A 22813-nucleotide genomic window follows, 5' to 3' on the forward strand; every position below is an offset into this window, starting at 1 on the left:
GGGCCTGGGTGGGTGGGCGGTAGCGCTCTCAGCACCCTGCCCTGTGCCCGTTAGAGCCCCTGTCAGATGCTGGGCTAGCCCTGCGGGCAGCCTTGGCACACCCCATGTTCAGGGTCCTTGCCCTGCTCTTGGCCTTCATCCTCCCAGGGTCTGGTCAGTGATTATTTAGAGAGAAAGTGAAGAAAACAAAAACCAAAAAACCCTTAACAGCTGACATCAGATTGCTCTTGGTGAAAGGACAGCCTGTGTTAGGGTATGCGGGTTAGGGAGGCTGCCTGGGGCGTGGCGGCCCCAGGTGGCCCAGCCTGGCCAGGGAGGTCTGATGGTGAGTAGAGGGGGGCAATGGCTAAGGAAAGGAGGCTGGAGCCCCGGATGTGTGGAGAGCGAGTTTGCCTTGATCAGTCTGAGCTTCTTTGGGCGGCCCAGTCTTTCCTTGACCCCGGGTCTTGGGCGAATTCTACGGCTTCGCTTTTCCTGTGTACTTTCCCTTTGTAAGGCCCTTTGCTGACGCCAGGAGCGCTCTTTGTCTGATGCTCCAATCCGTGAGTCCCGTCTTCATTGTGACCATTCTTCTAGGGTTGCATTTTTTTTATTTAAAAAGTTGTCCCTTTAAGAAACTTCCAAGGTCTCTGACCGGTTCTTTTTCCTGACTCCCGGTCATCTCACAGGTGCCTATTCCTGTCTTAGGGTTTATTTCAAACCACCCCCACCCCGCCATTGTGTGGCTGAGACGTTAGTTCAGTTCTGATTACTTTGTTAGCCCTGCTTCCCTGGGGGTCAGTTTGGGCCGGTTGAGTGTTGGCCGTCGTGCATGTGGTCGGTGCTGTCCTGGGTGGGTGCTTGGCTGGGCATTATCTTTACATCTGAAGTTCCACCCAAGGCATCTGGCCTGAGAGAGGGGGACTTACCCCCAGTAAGTCCCAGTAAGAGTGGGGGAGGGGAGAGAAGCGCCCCCAAGGCGAGTCTGGACCACACAGGACACGGCTTGAGGGACTCAAGACACCCGTACCTGGACTCCAGAGAGGCTCCAGGCAGCGCGGGGCTCTACGCGCAAACCCTCACGCGGCAGCTCTCCACCGCCGTCTCTCCTCGCTGCCCCACCTTCTTGGCCCCGGCAGATCCGATGCTCACGGCCACTCCCATCCCCATCCTGGACATCAGCCCCCTCGGCCCCGTTCTCCTGCCTGACTGCTCCCTTCTCCGTCCCGAAAGTTCTGCCTCCCAACACTGCCCTCAGCCCCTACGGGGGGCGGTACTGCCGCTGGCCGAAACCCCCACCTCCATGCACCTGGCCGGGGCGGACAGACGTGGCGCGAGGCCCCAGCGCGTCCGACTGCTGGTGTGAGCCCCTTCACAGCCCCACCTCTGGCGAGGTGCTTTTGTCCATCAGCATGGGTCCTCGAGGAACAAGAGACAGGAAGCCCACACCCCCGCCTGGCCTGAAGCGGACACAAGGCACGAGGGAGAGATAAAACTTCGTCATTTAAAACACTGGCATTTTAAGGACTTCCCTGGTGGTGCAGTGGTTAAGAATCCACCGGCCAACGCAGGGGACATGGGTTCGAGCCCTGGTCCGGGAAGATCCCACATGCCGCGGAGCAACTAAGCCCGTGCGCCACAACTACTGAGCCTGCACTCTGGAGCCCGCGAGCCACAACTACTGAAGCCCACGCACCTAGAGCCCGTGCTCCACGACAAGAGATGCCACCGCAATGAGAAGCCCGCGCACCGCAACGAAGAGTAGCCCCCGCTCGTTGCAACTAGAGAAAGCCCGCGCGCAGCAACGAAGACCCAACACAGCCAAAAATAAATAACTAAATAAATTTAAAATAAAATAAAATAGGGCTTCCCTGGTGGCGCAGTGGTCGAGAGTCCGCCTGCCGATGCAGGGGACGCGGGTTCATGCCTCGGTCCGGGAAGATCCCACAGGCCGCGGAGCGGCTGGGCCCGTGAGCCGTGGCCGCTGAGCCTGCGCGTCCGGAGCCTGCGCTCCGCGACGGGAGAGGCCGCAGCAGTGAGAGGCCCGCGTACCGCAAAAAATAATAATAATAAAAAATAAAATAAAATAAAACGTTGGTATTTTAAAGCTGTTTGTTGCCAGAGCACAGACATCGGCCCCAGAATAGGTGTGAGGCTGTATCGGGACATAGGATGCAGGCTGGGGGCTGGCATGGGCCCATCACTGGAAGCTGTGGTATGCAGCCACGAAACATTTGGTAAAACTCAACCGTGACGACCCATGAGGCAAACCATGTCCAAAATAACTCACAGGTCTGGTGGAAGAGGTTGGGAAACCCTGGCAGCCTGTGTTGGTCACAGGATGCGTTTGGCAAGATACCACGAGGAAGAGATAGGCTGAAAAAACATTCCCAGTTTGCAAGCTGGGAGGAAAAGGAATGGAGAAAGGCAGGAATGCAGGGACTCATAGGGTTGAGAGGCCACCTGCTCATCCCAGAGGGCAGATCCGAGTCAGGACAGTGTGGCAAGGACACCACCGAGGTGTGGCTGTCACTCCGGTGCTTGCTTCTGAGCCTTGCAAAGTCGGGCGAGGCCGGGGGGGGGGGTGGCAGGAGAGAAGCACGCGCCTCGGGTGTGGCTGCACGCCCACAGAGGCCACGTCAGGACCTTGGGGGACCACAGTGCTTTTGAGAGTTGCCCTGCCAAAGAACCCAGGAGGCTGGGACTAAAAAGTTTGTGACTAGAGACTTGAAAATGGCCTTGGTGGGGAAGAGGCCGAGGAAGCAATTCAGCCCCCAAAGAGGGCTTGGATAATGCCACGATCAGGCGTGGCCAGTTAGACAGGAGGACGGACCCTTCCCAGGGCAGAGCCAAGGGCCACAGGGAGCCCAGGACTGGGGGAGCCTGGCCCAGGATGCGGTCCCCGGCGGGCCTCTAACACTGCTATGGGGCGGGGGCTGCTGGCCCCCCGTGTTTCTCCCTCCGCAGGGGTGTTGTTGCTGCCGCCCTGTCCTTGTTCCCCGCGGCGGGTGACTGGCCTTCCAGCTCACGAGTGGCTGGGCCGAGTGGAGCCCCACCTGGCCCTGGTGCTGGGACAGGCCCCCGAGACCTTGGGCCGTGACTGGATGAGGCCAGGTCACCTCCTGGCCGGGACAGGGGGGTGCGGTGGAGGGGTTGGATCTCGAGTGCAGGAAGCAGAGTCAGTGGGACATCTGGTGACCCGGCGGCCGGATGTGGCAGGGCCAAGGTTGCTGGCCCACCATTTGCGGTCCTCCCACGCCCTGGCCCCTTGGGTAGAGGGGGGGGCTCTGTGAGTGGGTCCGGCTGGTGGGTCAGGTGACATGTCACTGCGGGGCCAGAGCGTGTAATCCTGGCGGGAGACCCACAACCAGAGGTGTGCTGCCCCGTGAGCCCAACCCCGCGGGCAACCAGGGGGAGCGGGGCCCGATCGCTGCCCTTTGTCGTGGTGGCTGCATCAACCCCAGCGCCCACAGCTCAGCCATCCTTCGTGGCGATGCCCCAAGTGGGTCCCCAACCTCACTTCCTCTTCCAAGCCCCACCAGTACCTGCAGCCTCGACTGCTGCACCTGTGCTTGGAGACGTGCCTCCTTCTCCATCCCCCAAAGTCACACTCACCGCTTCCTTGACTCCAGTTTGGAATGGGGGACCACTGCTGAGAAAGGCCCACAGCAAGGGTGGTGACAAGCGGCCTCCTGGCTCTGGTGTTTGGGGGTCCGGGGCGGGGCTGGGGAGGCGGCAGGATGCCACTGGTGCTCAGACCCCCAGGGCTGCCGGGCAGGCTCGGGGCTTCCGAGGGCAGCGCGGGACGGTCGGGGGGGCTGGGGGCAGAGAAGAGGCTCAGCCTTAGCCAGCCCCTCCGGCCTCTGGCCGGGAGCCTGCGTGTCTGGCGGTGACCAGCTCAGGACCCCGCCCCACGGCAGCTGGGCGGGTGTGAAGCAGCTGGGACAACAGGCCGGGAGGTAGTTTGCAGAGTGGAGGTTTAATGGGACAATCACGGTGACCCTGCACAGTGGTCCCCCGGGGGGCCCGGCCCTAAGCACTGGGGTCCCCAGGCCTCTTCCAGCAGGGTGGGCCTAGAAAGAACACCAGCGCCGCCTGCCCCGCCCTGTGTGTTATTGCTGCACTGGCCCCAGGCAGCCCCAAGACGGACTGTCCCGTCCCACTCCCCCTGGGGCCTGGGATCCCGTGTTCCCTGAGGAGCTAAGGCTTTCCGGGGGGCCCCTCCCCAGGGACATCCACCCCCTCCTCGGTGTCCCTTGTCCCCCACACGGAGGGCATGTCTGCGTCCTCTGCCGGAGGCCAACCGAGGCTGCCATCCCCGGGGGTGGGGTGCGGGGTCCGCGGGGAGGAAGCACGCTGGGGGGACAGCGTGGCCCGAGCCCCCGGCAGATGTAAGGCACGGTGTGGTGGTCGCAATCGACCCAGGGGCAGCGCCTGGCAGTCAGTGTTGAGACAGGAGGATGTGGCGTGTGCTGGCCGCTCCAGGCCTGCAGTGCAAGAGGGCTGGGGGGACCAGGTCCCCGGGCCTCGGCCGGCCCTGGGGGGGCCCCCAGAGAGCCTGCAGGAGGGGTGCGCGGGCCCGGCAGAGCTCCCGGCCAGGCTGAGGCGCGGTCATGGTGGGCCGGGGCCCAGAAGGCACAATCGTGGTGTCGAGAAGTCAGAGCTAGGCAGACACATTGACATCCCTGAGAGAGATGGTGCTGCCGGGGGCCTCGTCCCCGAGCAGCAGGGCTGGTGCGTCCGCGTCCGCGTCCGCCTCCGAGTCCGCTCCGGCCCCGCCTTGCTCCACGCTGGGCTCTGTGCCGGGGCCCAGGCCCTGGGACAGGATCTGCTGGATGGTCCGGCGCAAGTTGGGGTGCAGCCGGCCCTGCGTCTGGTAGAAGACCTCCAGGGCGAAGGACTTGAGGGCGCCGGTGCAGAGGTCCTCATACAGCGGGATGGTGTACATGCGGGACATCTGCGGGCGGCCGCTGGTCACGCTGGCCGCTCCCCGGCCCCTCCCGCCCGCGGGCCCCAGGGCTGCACTCACACTGCCGCAGGGCGGGCCCCGCTGTCCTCGCCTCCACCACTGCAGGCCTCTGTAGAGGCCCCATCTCCAGGGAGCTCGGGCTAGGGGGGCACCGCCGGGGGACAGGTCTGGGGAGCGGGGAGGCCGCGCCCCTGCAGGCCTGGGGCCCTAGGACCTCTGAGGAGCTCAGATGCCCCGGCTGTCCACGCCCAGGGCCCAGTGGGCCCAGACCCCCACCCCAGACTCTGCTCCCAGCCTGGCCCTCGGGCACCGCCTCCCCAAGGCCCGGCGGGTTCTGTGCTCTTCCCCCCACCGCCAGCCCCGACGCCACGTCTTCCCCACCCCATTCTCTGGGATGTCCAGTCTGAGTGGGCGGGGGCGGGGGGGGAGGGGGGAGGGGGGAGGTGGCTGTACCTGGCTCTCAAGGAAGCGCCGGACCCTGTGGAGATCGGGGTAGTAGTCGTTTCGGACAACGATCTGCAGCCAGCGGATGCGGATCTCGGCGTTCATCGAGTCCAGCAGGGAGGAGTAGCACTTGGACAGGCTCATCACCACCTCTGCCGGCCACGGGCAGGTCAGGCCAGCCGGCCCCTCCCCTCCCCCACCACCCCGGTGGCTGCATGACTCACCCTGGGGCAGCGGGGACCCGTCCAGGAGCCGGTCCAGGAAAAGCGCTGTCTGGAAGGTCCTCCACTTGGAGATGTCGATGGTGCTGGCGGAGGCGGCCGCCTGGTCCAGGGGCTCCGCGGTCCACAGCTGGAAGAGGGCCTCCACGGGCCGGGTCAGGCTGGATCCCTGAGACAGGTCTGGCTCGGCCAGCGGGGGGCCCGTGGCATTCAGCCAGCGCTCAAACTCCAGCCCTGCAGGGGAGACGCCACCCTGGGGTCCCGAGCAGGCCTGCCCAGGAGACCCCAGACCCCGAGGGTGTGCCTGGGTGTGACTGTTCCGGGGCCTGGGAGCCCCGAGGGCGGGGGCCGTCTGGGGAGGCCGGGGTCACTTCTAGCCCCTGCCACTCCAAACCACTGGGGTGGCTTCGGCGAAGGGGCACACAGAGGCTCGAGCTGGTGACTGAAGGACCCCTGGCCCCTCCACGCCTCTCCTGGGTAGAAGACGACAAGGCACTGTAAACCCACGGAGGGGAGGTGGCGGGACAGGCTCTGCCCCACGAGGGGGTGGGAGCGCCACCCGGGGAAAAGGATGTTCCTGCTTTAAAGCCCTGGAGCTGGGCAGCCGTGGGGGCAGCTTCTGCCCATCGCCCGCTCCCCAAAGCCCTCGGAGCACTTACCGAAGCTTCCCAAACACAGGGTCCCCCTACCCACACCTCCCAGCCACACCTCACTGCCCTATAGCAAGCCCTGGCTTCTCCCTAGACGTCAGACCCTCCAGTGTCTTCTTTGGCCCCCAAGCCCTTGGACCAGGGACAGCCCCACGAGCCTCACAAGCAGGCCAGCTGCCTTCAGCTAGCTCTCAGGCAAACCTCTCTCCGTCTCGCAGATCCTGCCCCAGGCCCTTTGCACAGTTTCCGGGTACCTCTTTCTGGGACTGCTTAATCAGGTCTGCCTGGCCTAAGTGCCACCTGCATGCTGGGAAGCACACCCTCCTCTCTGCTCCTATGGTGTCCAGCCCGAGGCCCACACTGTCCAGCGAGGGTGGCTGCAGGAAGGACGGATGAACCCGAGGGAGTTTCTTCCAGGCAGGGGGGGCATCTCGTGCGGTGGAGCCCACACCCCCGCCGCCTCCCTGGCAGGCCCAGGGCTAGCCGGTTGCACACCCGCGGCAGGCAGTGGGCCTCACCTGCTCGGCAGTCCACGCTCTGCTCCTTCAGCTCCGGGAAGAAGGTCAGGAAGGAGTCCAGCAGGTCCTGGGCTACCACGCTGGTGAACTTGTACTTCTCCACGTAGGCCTGCTGGGGCAGGGGCAGGGCTCGGCAGGCCTGGGGGGCTGGCACACCATCACCATCCCACCGCCCGCCCCGCAGCCGGGGCCCGCGCAGCGGAAAGGGCCGCGCGCCGAGGCGTCCGCACAGAGCGGTGGGCAGGGCCCAGGGCGGCCGGAGGCGCCCACCGCTGCCACGTGGGCCCTGCCAAGCGGTCAAAACTGGGAGGGAGGGAGGGAGGGACGGAGAGGAGGAAGCACCCCAGGCACTGCCCGGAGAGAAGGCCGTGTCCCAGCTCTGCTCACAGGCCCCCGCCACTCCGTCCTCACCACCAGGAGAGAAGGGCAGCCCTGGGAGTTGGGGCAGAGATGAGGGGGGCGCGGGGGCCTGTCTCGGGGAGGGGGCTGCTCACTCGGAGAAAGTTGTCAAAGCGCTGGGGATCCCCGCAGAGCTGGGACAGGTAGTACACGAAGCAGTAGCCCTTCTCGTAAGTGAACAGGTTCATCAGGTGGCTGGGGTTCACCCCTGCAAGGGGAACGCCCACGGCTCTGGGCAGTGCCCTGACCCTCCCAGGTCCCGAGGGACGGGGGCAGGATGGCGGCAGGGGCTGCGTGGAGCGGGAGGCGCTGAAGGCCGCTGTCCCTCACATCTAGATGTCCCAGGCGTGCGGAGATGGGGCCCGCCCTACCGGGGGGCCTCGGTGCAGACCTCGGTCCACACACCACGGTGACGGGTGCTCAGAGCCCGTGAGAGGCAGTGGCAGGCTGAGGGGGCCCCTGACCTGGCCTCTGCGGGGATGCCACGGTGGGGACAGGGACGCCCGGCCAGAGTTAGCCTGGGGTGGGCAAGGAGGCCCTGCAGGATGCCGTGTCCGGGGCCCGGCGCGGGGCCGGTGGGAGTGGGTACCTGGCTCCAGCTTGACCTGCAGCTTGCTGACTGGGCTGTCCTCGCCGAGGAGCTTCATCTGCCTGTGCAGGGCGTCCAGGCGGAAGGCTGTCTCCAGACAGGTGAAAGCAGCACCTGGACGGGGCAGGTGCGAGGCTGCTGCCTTTGCTGCTCCCTGCCCTGAGCCTTGTGGCGGTGACCCCCGGCCACCCGGCTGGACACGTGCACGGCAGGGGGACCGCACCCCGGGGGCCAGGCTGGGCTCCCAGCCCCTCGCACGGTGCCCGGATGGCCCTGCTGGCCCAGCCTGCACCAGGCCACGGCGGTGCCCCCGCCGCCCCTCCTCCAGCCCGGGCGGTACCGTAGGTCTCGGTGGTGATGCGGCGCTGCGCGTAGGTGGCCAGGCCCTCGCTCAGCCACATCTCCTCCCACGTGGCGTTGGTGACGGCGTTGCCGAACCAGCTGTGGGCCACCTCGTGGATGACGTCGATGATCAGGAACTCGTCGCTCTCCAGGATGGAGGAGATGATGAAGGTGAGGCAGGGGTTCTCCATGGCCACGATGGGGAAGGAGGGGGGCAGGAAGACGATGTCGTACCTGCCCAGGGTGGGGGGTGACCGTGAGAGGGCGGGGGCCCGAGCATCGCTTCCTTCCCGGGAGGGCAGACAAGGCCCCCCACCGCGGGCTCCCGTCGCTTCTTGCTAGGGTGGGGGCTGGCCCCCCGAGCCCTCCTGCAGCCAGCCAGGCTCCCAGGTGCTCCAGGACGTACCTGCCCCACAGGTAGGGCCCGTAGAGGCGCTCGGCCGCGCTCAGCCACTGCTCCACCGCGCCCGACAGCTTGCTGGTGGCCGTGGGCAGGAGGCACGGCTCGGCCCACACGCGGCTCCTGTCGCAGCGGAGAGGGTGGGTGGGGGCCGAGCAGCCCCCATCCCCTCACCCCACTAGGCCTTCCCTCTGCTCCTGGGCCCAAACACCACCTGCACCTAGTCTGGCCTGGTCCACCGCCCAGCTGCTGCCCTCCGCCCTGCCTCACTCGCCGCCACCGCACAGGCCCTTCCCACAGTGGGGGCCAGGCCACACGCGAGCGGCCGCTGGCTCCTCCTGGCTCTGAGCCGAGGGAGCCCGCGCAGGCGCGAGGCTGTGTCCAGCGGCGGCCCGGCCCGGCAGGAGGACCAGCTTACGCGGGGCGCCGGGGAGGCCGGAAGCCCAGGCTCCAGGTCTGGGGGTGCACGGGAGTGGGAGGAGCTGGCAGGGCCGGCCCCGGGGAGCGGCGATACGGCACGTGGGGTCCTCCGCCGGGCAGCTGCAGACGCGGGCCGCACACCCGGCCCACGGTAGGGCCTCCCCGAGGCCTGGGCGCCGGACCTCAGCAGCAGCTGCAGGAAGCAAGAGGCGGCCCTACCTGGGCCCGATGTCTGCCGGCTGGAGGTCCCCGGCCACGAGGGCCACGAGGTAGGCGGGCACGGGGTGCTCCATGTGGAAGCGGTAGACGCCCTCCTCCTCCACGTAGGTGCTCTGTGTGGCACTCATCAGCACCTGCACCCCCGACGGGGCCTGTGTTCGAGGAGGCCCCACCCATCAGGGCACCCCGTGTCCTCGATGGGGAGCCCCACGCCCCGTCCGGGCACCCCGTGTCCCCAGTGGGAACGCCACAGCCCGGTCAGAAGCCCCGCATCCACGGGAGGGAACGCCACGTCCCTGACGGGGAGCCCTGCCACCTGGATCAGGTGGCCGTGTCACTGTCGGGGACCCTCTCAGCCCCATCGGGGGGCCCCCCGCACTCCTCGGGGAACCCCACGCCCCTGGTCTGCACGCCTCTTGCCCCAGTCGGGAGTCGGGTGGGCGGAGGGGTGCCGCCACGCTCAGGCCAGGAGCCCTGGGACCCAGCGACTCCGTCTGTGCCCTCCCCTGGTCAGGGGCCTATTGGCTCATCCCGGGTCCAGGACCCCGACCCTATCGGGCTGCCCCCTCCCGCACAGCGAGGAGGGTGCGCTCCCCCTAGAGCAGCGGTCCTGGTGGCAGCTGGGGCCAGGCTCGGGCAGGGGGGCGTGAGGAGCGGGGCCTGCTGGTGGGCGCTGACCTTGACGACGGCCGAGTAGGTGCACTTGACGGCAGGCGTGTCGAAGCACGGGAAGAAGGAACGGTTGCAGACGGAGTGGCCCTGGGTGAAGACGAAGGGCTTGGCGCTGCCGTAGGTCAGCTCTGGGCCCAGCCACCAGATCTGCGGGGGGCGGGGGGCGGGGTATCAGCCGACGGCCCCCGGGCTCTGGCCAGTGACGCCCTCCCCATCACGTGGGCTGAGGCCTCCTGGAGACCAGAGCTGCTGGCTGACGGCCCTCACTGTACCAGTGAGGCGGGGGCACCCGAGGCACACAGGGAATGGGGGGAGCCTGGGGGCCCTGCCCCACAGAGAGCAGCACGTGGGGACTCCAGAACACCCCTGCCAGCCCAGCCTTGATTCCTGAAAGCTAGGCAGAGTTCCTGGAGAGGGCAAGGCCTTGGGAAGTGGCCCCAACCCCCCTGTCCTGCTCAGGCTTCCAGGCCCGGGGCTGCTGGGGCAGCGGCTGGAGAGGGAGGGAATAAGGAAGGGCCCAGGAGGGGATGGCCTGACTGGGCTCGTCCAGGGCCAACAGCAGCTCCTGGGCACCATCGCTTGCCCACCCTGGGCAGGCAGGGCAGCTGACACAGAGTGTGGCCTGTGCTTCGCCACCAGGGCCAGGCCTCTCTCCAGGTGGGGAGCCATGCACCCGGGGAGTCCCCCAGCCTGTGCCCCTCACGCCAGCTGCCAGAGGGAAATTGAGACGGTCAGAGCACCCGAGTCCAAATTCTCACAGGCAGGAGCGAACCCGGCCTCAGCCAGGAAGGGGAGCCGGCAATGTGGACGTGTGGGGAAAGCAGTGCTTCCTGGTGACCCCCACGTATGCCTGAGCCCAGGGCCACCCCCTGGGAATGGGGCAGCCCCACGGGGAGGGACCCCCCCATGGGGAGAAGGGCTCCCGGCCAGGGCCTGTGGGCAGGGAGCTCGGGCAGGGAGCTCGGGCCGGGCTCTCGGAGAGGATGGGCGGGACACGAGCAGCCCGGGGGAGGGCCGCTGGGGCCACGGCCGGAGCACTGTGGACAGACCCCGCAGCGGCCACCGGCGCCCAGCCACCCACCTCCCGGGCGGGGCAGCACTGGTGGGTGCCTCGCTCATCTGCAGGACGGACGGGGACCTCCGCACAGGACCTGACACCACACACGGTGTCCTCGGGAAAGGCAGCCGCCGGGGGTGGGCGTGGGCTCAGGGCAGGAGTGGGGAGGACGCCCTTCAGGGCTTCTGCGCAAGGAAATGGCCCCCGCCTGGAAGATGCCTCCACTGCACAGTGCTGGTGGCCCGGGGAGGCCACGGGGGGCCGAGGATGGGGGTGCTCTTCTGTGCCGTGCCGCCTACCTGCTTCCACGCCTGCCGGACGCTGTCGCCCTCTCGGCCAACCTCCCCCCGGATGCCAAGGCCAGGCCCCACCCCCACTAGGGAGCCCTCCCTCGCACCCTCGTGCCCACCACTGCCCCCAGCCTCCCTAGGGCCATTTCAAGACACCCCCTCTCAACTCCGGCCAGACATTCCAGGGTCTCCAGGAAGGTCAGCACGGAGCCTGGGGGAGCTCCCCCAACCCAACCGCAGCCATTCTGTGGGGCCCCAAATCTGTTCTCACGCCCCCTCTGCCGGGACGACATGATCGTTGAAGCCAACTGGACTGTTCCTCGTCCACTTCAGTGACCGAGCGCACGCAGGTTCTCCCAGGGCCGTTACGGAAGGAGCCCAGCCCCCTGCAAGTGACAGGTCTGAGCAACCTGCAGCCGCTGGTGACCACGGCTGCTTGCCACTGGGGGCTGTCCATGCCGAGACCACAGAGGTGGAGGACCCCGGACCCCAGACCCAGGAGGGGGCTGCCTCTCCTGCAGACCCCAGATCTTAGCAGATGCCCAGGCTCGGCAGGGCTGCCTATCCAGTTCCTGCAGACCCAGCCAGACCACTGTCAGCGTTCACAGACGTCTTCAAAACTTCCTTTGGGCCGCTATGTCTCTGTCCTCTCACGGCGAGGAGTCTGCACCGGTATCTTCCTTTTCTGCTGAGCCCCAGGGCTGCCCCAATGTTCAGAAGGCCTGTCTGGGGAGCCTGTTCAAAAATGCAGACTCCTGGGCCCTGCCACAGAGCTTCCTGGGGCTGGGACCCAGGAATCTGCATTTAAGGAGACTCCCCCCGCAGTGGGCCCTCCTGCAGGTAGCCCTTGGCTCATGCTGGGGACAGGCCCCCATGGTCAGGCTGCTGGGGATACAGTCAGGCCAGCAACGGTGGCCTGTTATGGGCCCTAGTCCCACCACTCTGCCAGTCTTGGGTGGACCAGACACCTGGGCTCCAAGTTCACAGATCAAGGTCTGGGAGGATCATAGCCCTTTGTTCTCACGGCTGCGGTGGGAGGCACACATGCCGCTGTCAGACCCAGGCTACCCCAGCAGATGCCAACCCAGCAGGCCAGGGGCCAGGCCAGCACACCCACGGAAGCTCACAAAGGAGGTGAGGTGGCAGCTGAGGGTTCCTGGGAGTCATGCAGGAAGCCCGTAGGTGTGTGTCTGCCCTAGGCTCTTCCTGTCCAGATGTCACCTTGATGGCTCCTGACCTGGTGCCTCTGTGCTACCTGTGCATCACCCTATCCATTTACATGCCGTGGGCACTGACACACGGAAACTTCTGGGGCCTCCCAGAGCTACGTGCATGGCGTGTGTGTGTGTGTGTGTGTACGTGTATGGTGTGTGAGTGTGTGTCTGTGTGTGTGTGTGTCTGGAGGGGGAGCAGTGTCACAAGTGTGCTGTCCACACAGAGACCGTGTGTGTGTGTGTGTGTGTGTGTGTGTGTGTGTGTGTGTGTCTGTCTGCCTGTCTGGAGTGGGAGCAGTGTCACAAGTGTGCTGTCCACACGGAGACCCAGGAACCCACATGCTGCCAGAACGGAAGGCCCTGCTCCATCCTGAAAGCCCTCCTATGGTGGAGGGGTGCTGCAGCCACAGCACCCAGCCTGGGCCACCCAGCCTTCCTGCTGAGCCCCTGGGGCGGCAGGTGCTCCATGTCCAAAGCCCTGCAGAGCCTACGTGGACACGGGGCAACCCTGCCGCCGCACCCGGCAGTCCCCAGGGGGCCTGAAGCATTAGAGCCAACCCGGGCCTCACCGCCTCCCACTCCGGCAGGTCCGCCCCTCTTGCCACCTGCAGAGAACAGTCCTCTGAAGGCCAGGTCACACGGAGGCCCTTCCACATCTGACACTGCCTGGCCTGCTTCTCAGTGCTAGGCTCCCTCAGATGTATGGCTTGGCGTGTGCTCACCAGAAGCTGTCCCTGTCCCCAGGAAGGGACAGTCCCTGCACACCTGAAAGGAGAGGCTTCCCGTGGTGGCATGCGGTCCCCTGTCCCCGCGGTCCAGGGCCAGCACCCAGGCTCTCGCTCGGTCCAAGGTTCCTAAGGGCTCCCCAGGCACCAGCTGGGAAGCACTGCAGGCACCTGGACAGGACTCCGGAGCCAGGTGGGGAAGTGCCAGGCCGGCCCCATCTCTCCGCAGGTGCCTCAGGCGCAGAGCCCACATTAACGCCCCCCTAGCCTGGCGGCAGCGCGGGGAGAAGCCGCCTGGAAACGACCCGGCGACCAGCCCACCGCCCCAGCGCCCACCCGGCGGGGTGGGGGGACTCACGGCGGGGGCGTCGGTCGAGGTGTAGCGCAGGATGACCTGGAAGGGCTGGTGCGCCTGCAGTTCAGGCGGCAGCGTGACGGTGAGCGAGGAGCCGTAGTCCGTGAAAGGGTCCACCCTGAAGGCCAGCGGGCAGCATGCGGGCTCCGCGCCGGGCGCCTCGGGGAAGGCGGGCAGCGGGGGCGGCGGCGCGGGACCCGGCCCGGGTGTAGCGAAGGCGAAGGCGCAGGGTGGCTCGCCGGCGGCGGCGGGGGCGCGGCGGAAGGCGGCCGAATGCAGGCGCAGGGCCGGGTGCGCGTCGAGCACGAGCGCGCGGGGCGCGGGTCGCCGCGCGCACAGCTCGAGCACCAGGCAGCCGGCCAGCTCGCGCGCCTCGGGCCGCAGCTCCAGGCCCAGCTGCAGGTGGCGGAGGCGGAAGAGCTGCGCGCTGGAGGCCGAGGCCACGTCCAGGGCGGGCGGCGGCTCGGGCGGCGGACGCGCGGGCGCGGCCTCGGCGCCGGGCGCCTTGCGGCAGCAGCACTGCGCCGCCATGGCCGCCGCGCTAGGTGAAATCCATGGGCGGCGGCCGCGCCGGGCCGCGGGGAGCGGGCGAGGGGCAGCAGCGGCGGCGGCGGCGGCGGCGGCGGGGCGAGGGCACAACAGGAAGTCGCGCCGGGAGCCGCCCGGCCCGGCCCCGCTCCGTGCGCCGCCCCGCTCGGGCTCCGCTCGGCCGCCGCCGGGGGCGCTGTGCTCGGGGAGACCGGGGAGCCGGGGGCGCAGTGAGCGGGGGCGCTGTGAACTGGCGGACCGAGGAGCCGCGAGCGGGGCTAGGACCGCGAGCCCGGGGCGCTGTGCGGGGCGGGGCGACAGGGGCGCCGGGGGCGCTGTGCGTGGGGCCGGGGGCGCTGTGCCAGGGCTGGGGCCGGGAGCCGGGTGCGGAGCATGGGGCTGCGGCGGCCGTGTGCGGGTGGCCGGGGCACTGTGCTGGGGGCTGGGGAAAGCGGGAGCCGGGGGTGAGGGGCGGGGCGCTGTGTGCTCGGGGTCCCGGGCGCGCCGGGCGGAGGAGTGGCCCTGCGGTCTCCCCAGCCCTTTGCGCTTCCTACCCGGCTCGCGGCTGGGAGACCCCGGGAGTCAGGATGCCCGATCCCTCAGCGATGTTGCGGGCCAGGTTCCTGGGGCAGCGACTGCTGGGACACCTGGGTCAGGGAAGCTGGGAAGTGTGGCGTCTGGAACTCAGTGTTATTCGTCCATTCGGGAACCTCTGGCCCCAGGAATGATGGAGTGATGGAATGATTTCCATACACCCGACCCACTCCCCTGTGAGACCAGTGGTCTGTGTTACGTGCCATATGGTACATGGCGGTGCTCGAGAACCTTAAGGCTGTGCTGTCAGATAAGTGTAGCTATTTAGATTTAAATTAAATTAGAAGTTCAGTTTCTCAGTTGCACTCGCCATATTTCAAGGTCTCCGTGTGTGTTTGGAGGATAGTGTCTGGCTAGTGGTAGCCATCCTCGACAGAGCAGATATCCCGTCATTGTAGAAAGTTGTGCTGGACAGCGCTGCCTTAAGGCCTGTTGGGGCCCTGGAGGAAGACTGTATAGGTGAGTGCTGGGCAGTAACAGGACCTGGCCTGCCTGTCCCCATTCCACCTCGCCCAGCCTGTCCAGAGACTTAGGCCCGGAAGGGGTGCCTGCAGACCAGCGAGGGTGCTCAAAGAGCTAGCACCAGAGGGATCTCAAAGCCATGGAACCAGAGGGGCCACCAAGATGTTGCTGTCATCGTCGCGTAAGAAGTCAGACCCGTAGGGAGGAGGGGCTTTTTGGCCTGGAACCCCCCCCACCTCTCTCCCCTCATCAGTCTCCCTGTGGCAAAGTTGGGGCCTGACTCACAAGGCATTTGACCTCGATGGCATCCCTGAGTAGCGTTTGATCCTTCTGGGCTCAGTATCCCAATCTGTCACCCACGTGATTCTGCCTGCCCTCCTCCCAGGTGGGGGGCTGGGAGGGAAGGACGCCTGAGTGGGAGGACACACGTTCACTGACTCAGAGCACCTACACTGAGGCATCTCTTCAGGTTTCCTACGTGCCATCTGAGCTGGGGGCACACAATCTCCTTGTCGGGGCCCACTCCAGACTTGCCAGTCACCTGGAGGAGGGGGTTCAGCCCTGCGTCCGAGACTCAAGAGGGAAGAGAACTGGGGTCTGATCAGTCCTCGAGGCCTTCAGGTGGCCCAGCGCCTGCCCAGGTGCCAAGGGCAGAGTGCTTTAGATGGCACTCCCAGTTTGACCCGCCTTTTGGAGCCACCCACCCCCCACCAGGCCAGTGGGGCTGGAGTTAGAAGACCTTCAAGAGGACCGTGTGTGGGCACCCACACTAGCCTGCCCTAGGCACCCACAGGCAGGTCTACCAGCCACCTGCACACTCAGGGTAAGTTAACATCAGGTGGCTTCTCGCCCTCCTGGTCCCCTGGACTTGGGTGAGCAGGGATTGGGTCTCATCCCTTCTCTCCTGGGTACCTCCCAGCGGCCAGTTCTGCACACAGAAGGGGTGGAATGGGGTAGTCCTGCAGGTCCAGAGGAGCTGTTACCACTTCTGCCCACCCCCCCCGGGGGGGGGGCGGTGCCTTCCACCCCACATTTTTGTAAGGCACCAACACAAGCCAGTCTTACGGGAGCACACAGACCTGTTCTACAGTATTAAAGGCAGCCCACCAAGGCATTTGTGAACTGTGAGGGCCACAGGGGTCGTCTCCACTCTCCACCCTGTCCGTGTCCTGCAGACGACAGTGCCTTCAGTGCTGGGGGACGGGGGCACTGCCTTGCTGACAAAGGTCCAGGGTGGCTGCAGCGTGGTCCTCCTCTCATCCCACCCCAAACCACTTAGGGGAGGGGAACCTGAAAGTCGGGACTGCTAGAGGCTGGGGTTTCTCCCATAGGGATTTTCATCCACCAGCCTTTTGATGATCAAATCCTGGCTGGCTTGGGTGGGCTGATGCAGCTGACACTCCGCCTGCACCCCAGCTTTCCCCTGATGCACGTGGACGAGGTACCCCTATTCAAGTGCGCTGGCACTGGGAGGGGAGTGGGTCCCTGGCCTCACTTGCCAGCGGGTGGACACGGAGGCAGGAGGGCTTCCAGGAAGCCTGTGGTGTTCACGTGGGGGCTGTGTTGTCCCTGGGTCAGAGGTCCTAGGGATACCTGGGCTTCTGGCGGCAGCCAAAGTTGGATGGTTCTCAGAATGGAGACGGTGGGACAAAAGGGTGATGTGACCCACAGATGTCCTTCAGCCTGGCCCAGGCTCCCTGGCAGCCCTGTCACCTAGGGCCAGGTCAGCAGGTGAGGGGGTGTGCAGCAAGGGTGTCATGAGCACACAGGGTAAAAATGTGGGCTCAGGTCCTGGCTCCTGACCTCCTAGCCGGGCAAACCGCTCAGCTCACCTGAGGTTACGGATGGAGCCGCTGGAGCCTCACCTGCCACGTGGAGGCAGCAGCAGGGGCTTGTTTACGGGGTTGATGGGAAAGGGACACGAGCTATGAGGGGCTTGTGGGGAGCAAGCGGCAGCTGGCACGCCTTCCAAGACTGTGTGAAAGTCGGGGTAGCCACGAAGAGCTGCCTCTGGGCTATGACGAGGGCTGTGGCTCTCGGGCATGGGGGCTGCTGGGCGGGGACATCGCGGCGGGCCGGGTGCTGACCTACAGGGCGTGGTGTATGCTCTGAGCCGGGGACCGTCACAGCTGGAAGCCCAGATGTGCAAGAGGGTTGAGGAGGGGGAAGACCCTTTCACAGCCGCCCCAGTGCCTCACTCACAGAGAGTGAGCTTCCCATCCCCACAACTTTGGGCTCTGCTGGCTCAGAGGTCTTCATCTGCAGGTAGGATGCTTCCATCTGGGGACACACCTGGATGGGAGGCTGAGACACCACTTCACCATCTGGGGCGCCACAAGCCTCAAATCAGGAGTTGCTCTGCTGGGTGAGGTGACTGATCCTGACTTTTCTTTCTTTCTTTCTTTTTTTTTTGTTTTTTTTTTGTTTTTGGCTGCACCATGCAGCTTGCAGGATCTTAGTTCCCTGACCAGGGATCGAACCTGTGTCCCAGGAGTGAAGGCACCGACTCCTAACCACTGGACCGCCAGGGAATTCCCTGATCCTGACTTTCAAGGGGCAGCAGGGCTTTGCTGCTGCTCGGGGGGACCAGGAGGAGTATGCTGGAACTCGGGGCACTCTCCTGATGCCTCCCAGTACTCCCTGGTTGTATGGCAGAGGTCACAGAGGCCACAGCGCCATTGCAGGCAGGACCACTCAGGGCTCTTCAGGATGAAGGCTCCAGACACCCGACTAGGAAAGACCAGGACCTGAGGTATTGGCTGAGGGTCAGGGAAAATGATAAACATCAACTGCAGTATTTTATTCATAACCTTGTTATGTATATATTTGTATATTAACCAGGGATATTATTTGTAACTCATATGTGTTACCCAATTTTTCCTTTACTCTTTCCCCACTATCTTATTTAAGGAGTGTTGGTGGTGATTAATTTTCTAGTATAGTCTTTAGGCTGTAGTGTGTCCAAGCGGGGTGGCCTCTGAACCAGAAGAGGAATCAACAAGCTCAGACACATGGGTGGTCATTGCATTGACATGACCTTGGCTGCAGGATGTTAGGCTGGGACTCATTGCTGTTGCTGAAACTGGAAGGCCAGTAAGGTAGGAGGTGGGTACGGACACTGAGGTCCCCAAGGGTGCCCACACTGGGTGGTCTGTCACACAGCCTCGAACCCTCACTGGGTGTCACAGCAGCTGCAAGTCTGGAAACTGGGCCCTCACCAGCTGGATCCCGTGTTGCGTTTCGCGATGGGACCAGTGTGAGGTGTGGGAAAGCCCCTGTGGCTTGAGCAGGTGGCAGGCATGAGGTTCTGCCAGCAGCCCCCCAGAAGTCGCCCACATCAGAGTGGAAGGCAGCCAGGAACAAGGTGGCGGGTCTCCATGACTCCTGTACTTCCCCATCTCCTGACCTTGGCTCTCTGGCCTCCATCTCTCAATAGTAAATGTGTTTCTGGCTAAAATCCCTCAAGTGGTTTTGATATTCCTGACCAAGCTCTGTCTAATAAACCTCCTGACCAGGGGAGGAACGGTTCTCAGTTCTCTCCTCGGTGGACACACCCCTGCCCTACCGTCAAGGGGGAACAGAGACCTTCAGGAAGTTGCAGAAAATAAAAAATCCGTGGGACGTGAGGCAGGAGAGGACAGACCACCCTCCCGTCAGTGCATGAACTACCTCTTCCCACCCCAAGGCTGCAGGAAACTCCAAGCGCCCCGCTTTGGGGTTGGGCCGTCCTCAAGGGCTGACCCATTAGGGCTCAGTCGGGCCCGAGGGCTCCCCGGGCAGGCGGGAGCATGACTGCAGGGCCTCCTCGTACTTCTGGAGCTGGGACCAGAAGCCTGGGTTGGGCTCGGCCACCGGGCGGGCGCTCTTCACAGTCTGCAAACGAGAGGCTTTGGCTAGACACCGCGCAGCGTTGCCTGCAAGCCCCGCGGGCATCCCCAACGCCCGGAGGCCCCGCCCCTGCCTAGAGCCTCGCCCCGCCCCGAACGCCCCGCCCCTTCCCGCCGGACGCCCCGCCCACGATAAAGCCCCGCCCTACCTGGAAGGCCTGCTCCCGCGTGAGGCCGCGGTGACGCATGAGGTAGGCGGTGCAGACGGCGGCCGAGCGGCTGCGGCCGTTCTTGCAGTAGACGAGGCAGGCTCCACCGGCGCGCACCGCGGCCTCCATGGCGGCACAGGTAGGCTCCAGGTGCGCCAGCAGGTCCTCAGCCGGGTCGTCGAATACGGGCACGCGCAGCTCGGTCACGCCGGGCGCGCGGGGGCCGGGCTGCTGGCGCGAAACGTTGACGCACAGGGTGACGCCCGCGCGCTCCAGCAGCTCCGGGGCGGTAGCGGCGTTCGCGCTCCCGAGGAAGAGCGAGGGGGCGACGCGCACGAACGGCGGCGGGGCGGCTTTGGCGGCCCCGCGGCGTCCGGCTCGTTCCGCATCCATGACCGGCTCTCGGGCCCCCAGCCCGGGTTCCTATTTTGGGCCATCGGCAGGCTGGCCGGGCGCTCCCGGGTCCTAGAGGCCTCCGAGGGGGCGCTCCTCCCCCTCCCGGGGAGAGCCCTGTAGTGATTGTGCACGAGCGGGCACGCCCACAAAGCCCTGGCCGCCTCCTCATTGGCCAGGTCTAAACGAGAGAGGCCTCCTTTGATTGGCTGAGGCTGGGGGTTGCGGCCATTGGCTGGCCTGATGGCCATCGGAAGAGTCTGATTGGCCGCAGTGAGGTGGGCGGGTTCGGGTTGCTAGGAGGAATGGGCCTCCCCTCGCTGGATACCAGAGCCCCGCCGGTTGCAAGCCGGGAGATCTGAGACGAGCTGGTGCCTGTCCCTGCGAACGTGGAGGTTTCCAGCTGGGCGGGGCTCGGGGAGGTGCGCTTCTCAAGCTGTGGCTGATGTGCAGAGGAGCAGGCGACCCTGTCACAGATTCTCATCTGGGCACTGACCAGTATCCTCCACATCGTTTTGTAGGTAGGCCCCTTAATAACTGTTTCTCTTATAACCTCATTGCCAGGTGAGGTGCCCTTTAGTATAGCTTTATGTATATTCCGTTTTGTTATTTGTTTTCTAATAAATCACCCTGTGTAGTTTCTGCATTTTCCCTTTTATAGTAAAACATGGTTCCATATAAAATAAAGCTACTTATCGTTAGCTTTTCATCATTTTTTCATAGACCAATATTTTTGTTTTTATTTTTCTCAATTTTTTTTTTTTGCGTTATAACTGTAACTTTAAAGAATTAATACCATTTAATTATACAGTTGCCATGTAAGAAGCCCTCTTCAATAGATTTTTCTGAGGTCCAGTGTCTTTCAGGGGCTGGTTTCAGTGAAAAGTTAACCGTCTTCCAGTCCTGCATGCATCTAGTTATTGCCATTTCACTTCTATTCTAGTAATATGAAAACATTTTTTCTGGTTCATCTGCATCATTTACTTAAGATTTGCAATCTGTTCTATCAGAAATTATTCTCCAGTACACCCATGCCCTGCCCCCACCCCCAGAGTACTCAATAAACCTGACAAAATGAACCTGTACAGTCTCTCTGGGTGACCTTGATTCTCTCCATTCTAGCCAAAGCCACCAAGCATTGGTAACTGTCAGATCTTTTTTGCTACCTGGGGCTCTCCCTTGAGCTAAAGATTCAAATGTTGGTGTGTAACCAGGTCTTCACTGGTCTTCACAGGTCCAGACATCACCTACGTAGAGGCCTTCTCAGCATCCATTTCCCTCTTCAGTGGCCTAAGGAAGGAGTCTGACTTTCCTGGGATGGGATTACCATTTTCCCCAGAGTTCACGGGAGCCATCCAAGTAGGTGGAGATTTCCTGTCCCCCAGCTCCAGAATCGGGCTTCTGCTTACATCCAGTCAGTGACGCCTCTACCCCCATGATTGCTTCAGGAAAGGGCTTGGGCTGCCATATGAACCAAAGAGGAGAGAGGGGCTTGGAAACCTCTGTCCTCTCCTTATGACCACAAAGGGAAGCCAGCCTTGGTTGAAAGCACAGCTGAAGAAACGGTCCTCGAAGATATTGTTGGGCCACTGAATCAAACCAAACCTGAAGAGCCTCCAACTTCTGGACTGTTTGGTTTCCTGAGCCATCCAATCACCCTTTACTGTTGGATATTTGAGGTGGATTTTCTGTTCCAAGGCCTCTTAACTGATAACCTCACGCTGTTTCACCACATTGAGTTAATGAATCGGTAACAAGTCATCCTGAGTATCTCAAATCCATTCTCTCCACCTTGATTGCTGTGTTTACTTTGGGCCACCCTCTTCTGGGCTTGGCACCAGCCTCCTGAGGGGAGCCTTCCAGCCTTCCTCACTGTAGCCGGAATATGCTTTTTAAAGCAGTGCTTTTCTGAATGTTGGTCCTGACTCAGCAAGCTGTGATCCGTTAGTGGGTTGTGAAATCAATTTTGTGGGTTATGACCTATGTTTTTAGTAAAATGGTATAGAAAAGAATAGACTACATGAAAATATTAGGGTGCGTGCATGTAGCAGAGGGAGTTTTTCCTCATAATTTTTTGAGTTATGTTTGTACTGGCTCATGATATGAAATGGGGTATTACAATGGGTCCCAGGCAAAAAGTCTTGAAACCCCTCAGAGCACACATCTGACTGCACTGCCCTCCTGTTTAAAAATGTCTTGCTGCTTCTGCTTTTAACCTGGCATTCAAGGCCCCTCCTGCTTTGTCCATCATCCTTTCTGTTCCCTTGTCACCTGCAAATTGGCACTGACCATCTTCCTCTACAAGGATTAAATTATGAGCCGCTGCAGCTGCTGACCTTCAACACCTCCTGACAGGAATTCAGGGCAGAGAACAGGAATGTGGCACTCTGTACTCTAGGAAAAACTGGCAGAACAGTTCTTCAGATGGTTAGATATTCTCAGGAGAAGATGTTATGAGCCCAATTCTTGTATCTCCTCGTATCTAGAGAAGCACTAAAATCCTTCATGGTGACGTCTGCTCCTCGTGACGAGCAGGAACCTTCTGCAAAAAATACGTGCTTGATTGCATGGACCCCCCTTCACCAAAATCACATACATACTGACCTCCCCACTACCTATTCAGAGCAGTTTCTCCGAGCTCTCTGAAATGCTGCCTCCTGGGGTATTGGCCTCATTTTGCCCCCCCAAAAACTTAACTCATAATTCTCAGGTTGTGCTTTTTCTTTTTGCAGTCGACACCACCTGCCCACCACACCATGGCCCAGTGGTTTTCAAAGCGTGGTCCAGATTTCAGCAGCATCTGGGAACTTGGTAGCAATGCACATTCTCAGGAGTCCACTACTCAGGACCTGCTGAACCGGAAACTCTGGGAGTGAGACACAGGAAGCTGTGTGTTACCATGCCCCCCATGTGATTCTGATAAAAGATAAAAACCTAACCATCATTTAGTTGATGTAAAAAGTCATTTAAAGCAAGATTTTTACCCACTCCCTTAAACATTGTATTTTGACCTACAACCTGTCATGTATATCCACTCACTTTCCTCTGATGAGTCATGATCACACATATACATCCGCTTACTTTTCCCTGTGGGTCAGCTGAGGTGTTGTTACTCATAGTGGCACTCAGTGCCCAGCCGTGACTTCCAGTTTCCCTTGCTTTCCTTCATGTGAACTTAAAAGCACTTGAGAAGCGATCAGCCAGTAGAATCCTTTCGGAATTTTTAAAAATGTTTTTTTACTCACAGATCTTTTACAGTGTCTCACATGCATCTAATTTGATTGCAGTCTTTAAGTGGCTTTTGTTGACTTTTCAAAGCCTTCAACTGAATTCTAAT

The 22813-nt window shown here is 62.8% G+C and overlaps 2 protein-coding genes and 1 long non-coding RNA gene across 4 annotated transcripts; 1 reads left to right on the top strand and 2 right to left on the bottom strand.

Annotated features, from left to right (window-relative positions):
- Positions 1-3939: 3939 nt before the first annotated feature.
- Positions 3940-14066, bottom strand: RNPEPL1 (arginyl aminopeptidase like 1). 2 transcript variants are annotated; one of them, XM_028486769.2, is made up of 11 exons: positions 13467-14066; positions 9829-9969; positions 9151-9302; positions 8518-8634; positions 8110-8345; positions 7770-7883; positions 7276-7388; positions 6782-6920; positions 5617-5847; positions 5402-5544; positions 3940-4936 (listed from the first exon to the last, which is right to left on the bottom strand). In XM_028486769.2, exons 1-11 carry the CDS (start codon positions 13992-13994, stop codon positions 4643-4645), a joined length of 2208 nt encoding a protein of 735 aa, XP_028342570.1. In that variant the 5' UTR covers positions 13995-14066; the 3' UTR covers positions 3940-4642. The 2 variants fall into 2 exon arrangements, with proteins under 2 accessions (XP_028342570.1, XP_023980536.1); XM_024124768.3 differs by having other exon boundaries at positions 6782-6890; positions 13467-14065.
- Positions 14067-17844: 3778 nt separating this feature from the next.
- Positions 17845-20703, bottom strand: DUSP28 (dual specificity phosphatase 28). The gene is made up of 2 exons (XM_007109117.2): positions 19084-20703; positions 17845-18920 (listed from the first exon to the last, which is right to left on the bottom strand). The coding sequence occupies exons 1-2, from the start codon at positions 19474-19476 to the stop codon at positions 18792-18794; spliced, it is 522 nt and encodes a 173-aa protein (XP_007109179.1). The 5' UTR covers positions 19477-20703; the 3' UTR covers positions 17845-18791.
- LOC114485405 (uncharacterized) lies at positions 19086-22420 on the top strand. The gene is made up of 3 exons (XR_003678856.2): positions 19086-19222; positions 20711-21226; positions 22209-22420. It is a non-coding gene; the product is annotated as an uncharacterized lncRNA (long non-coding RNA).
- Positions 22421-22813: the final 393 nt, after the last annotated feature.

Source organism: Physeter macrocephalus, unplaced genomic scaffold, assembly GCF_002837175.3.
Source record: "Physeter macrocephalus isolate SW-GA unplaced genomic scaffold, ASM283717v5 random_1790, whole genome shotgun sequence".
Classification (NCBI taxonomy): Eukaryota; Metazoa; Chordata; class Mammalia; order Artiodactyla; family Physeteridae; genus Physeter; species Physeter macrocephalus.

What these genes read in the sequence shown, in the direction of transcription:
- RNPEPL1 (XM_028486769.2), bottom strand. Translation starts at nt 13,994, where the DNA reads ATGGCGGCGCAGTGCTGCTGCCGCAAGGCGCCCGGCGCCGAGGCCGCG. An exon ending in CCTCGACCGACGCCCCCGCC is followed by an intron (nt 9,970 to 13,466) that starts GTGAGTCCCCCC and finishes CGCCCCCCGCAG; the next exon opens with ATCTGGTGGCTGGGCCCAGA. An exon ending in CGGGTCCCCGCTGCCCCAGG is followed by an intron (nt 5,545 to 5,616) that starts GTGAGTCATGCA and finishes CGTGGCCGGCAG; the next exon opens with AGGTGGTGATGAGCCTGTCC.
- DUSP28 (XM_007109117.2), bottom strand. Translation starts at nt 19,476, where the DNA reads ATGGATGCGGAACGAGCCGGACGCCGCGGGGCCGCCAAAGCCGCCCCG. An exon ending in CGCGGGAGCAGGCCTTCCAG is followed by an intron (nt 18,921 to 19,083) that starts GTAGGGCGGGGC and finishes TCTCGTTTGCAG; the next exon opens with ACTGTGAAGAGCGCCCGCCC.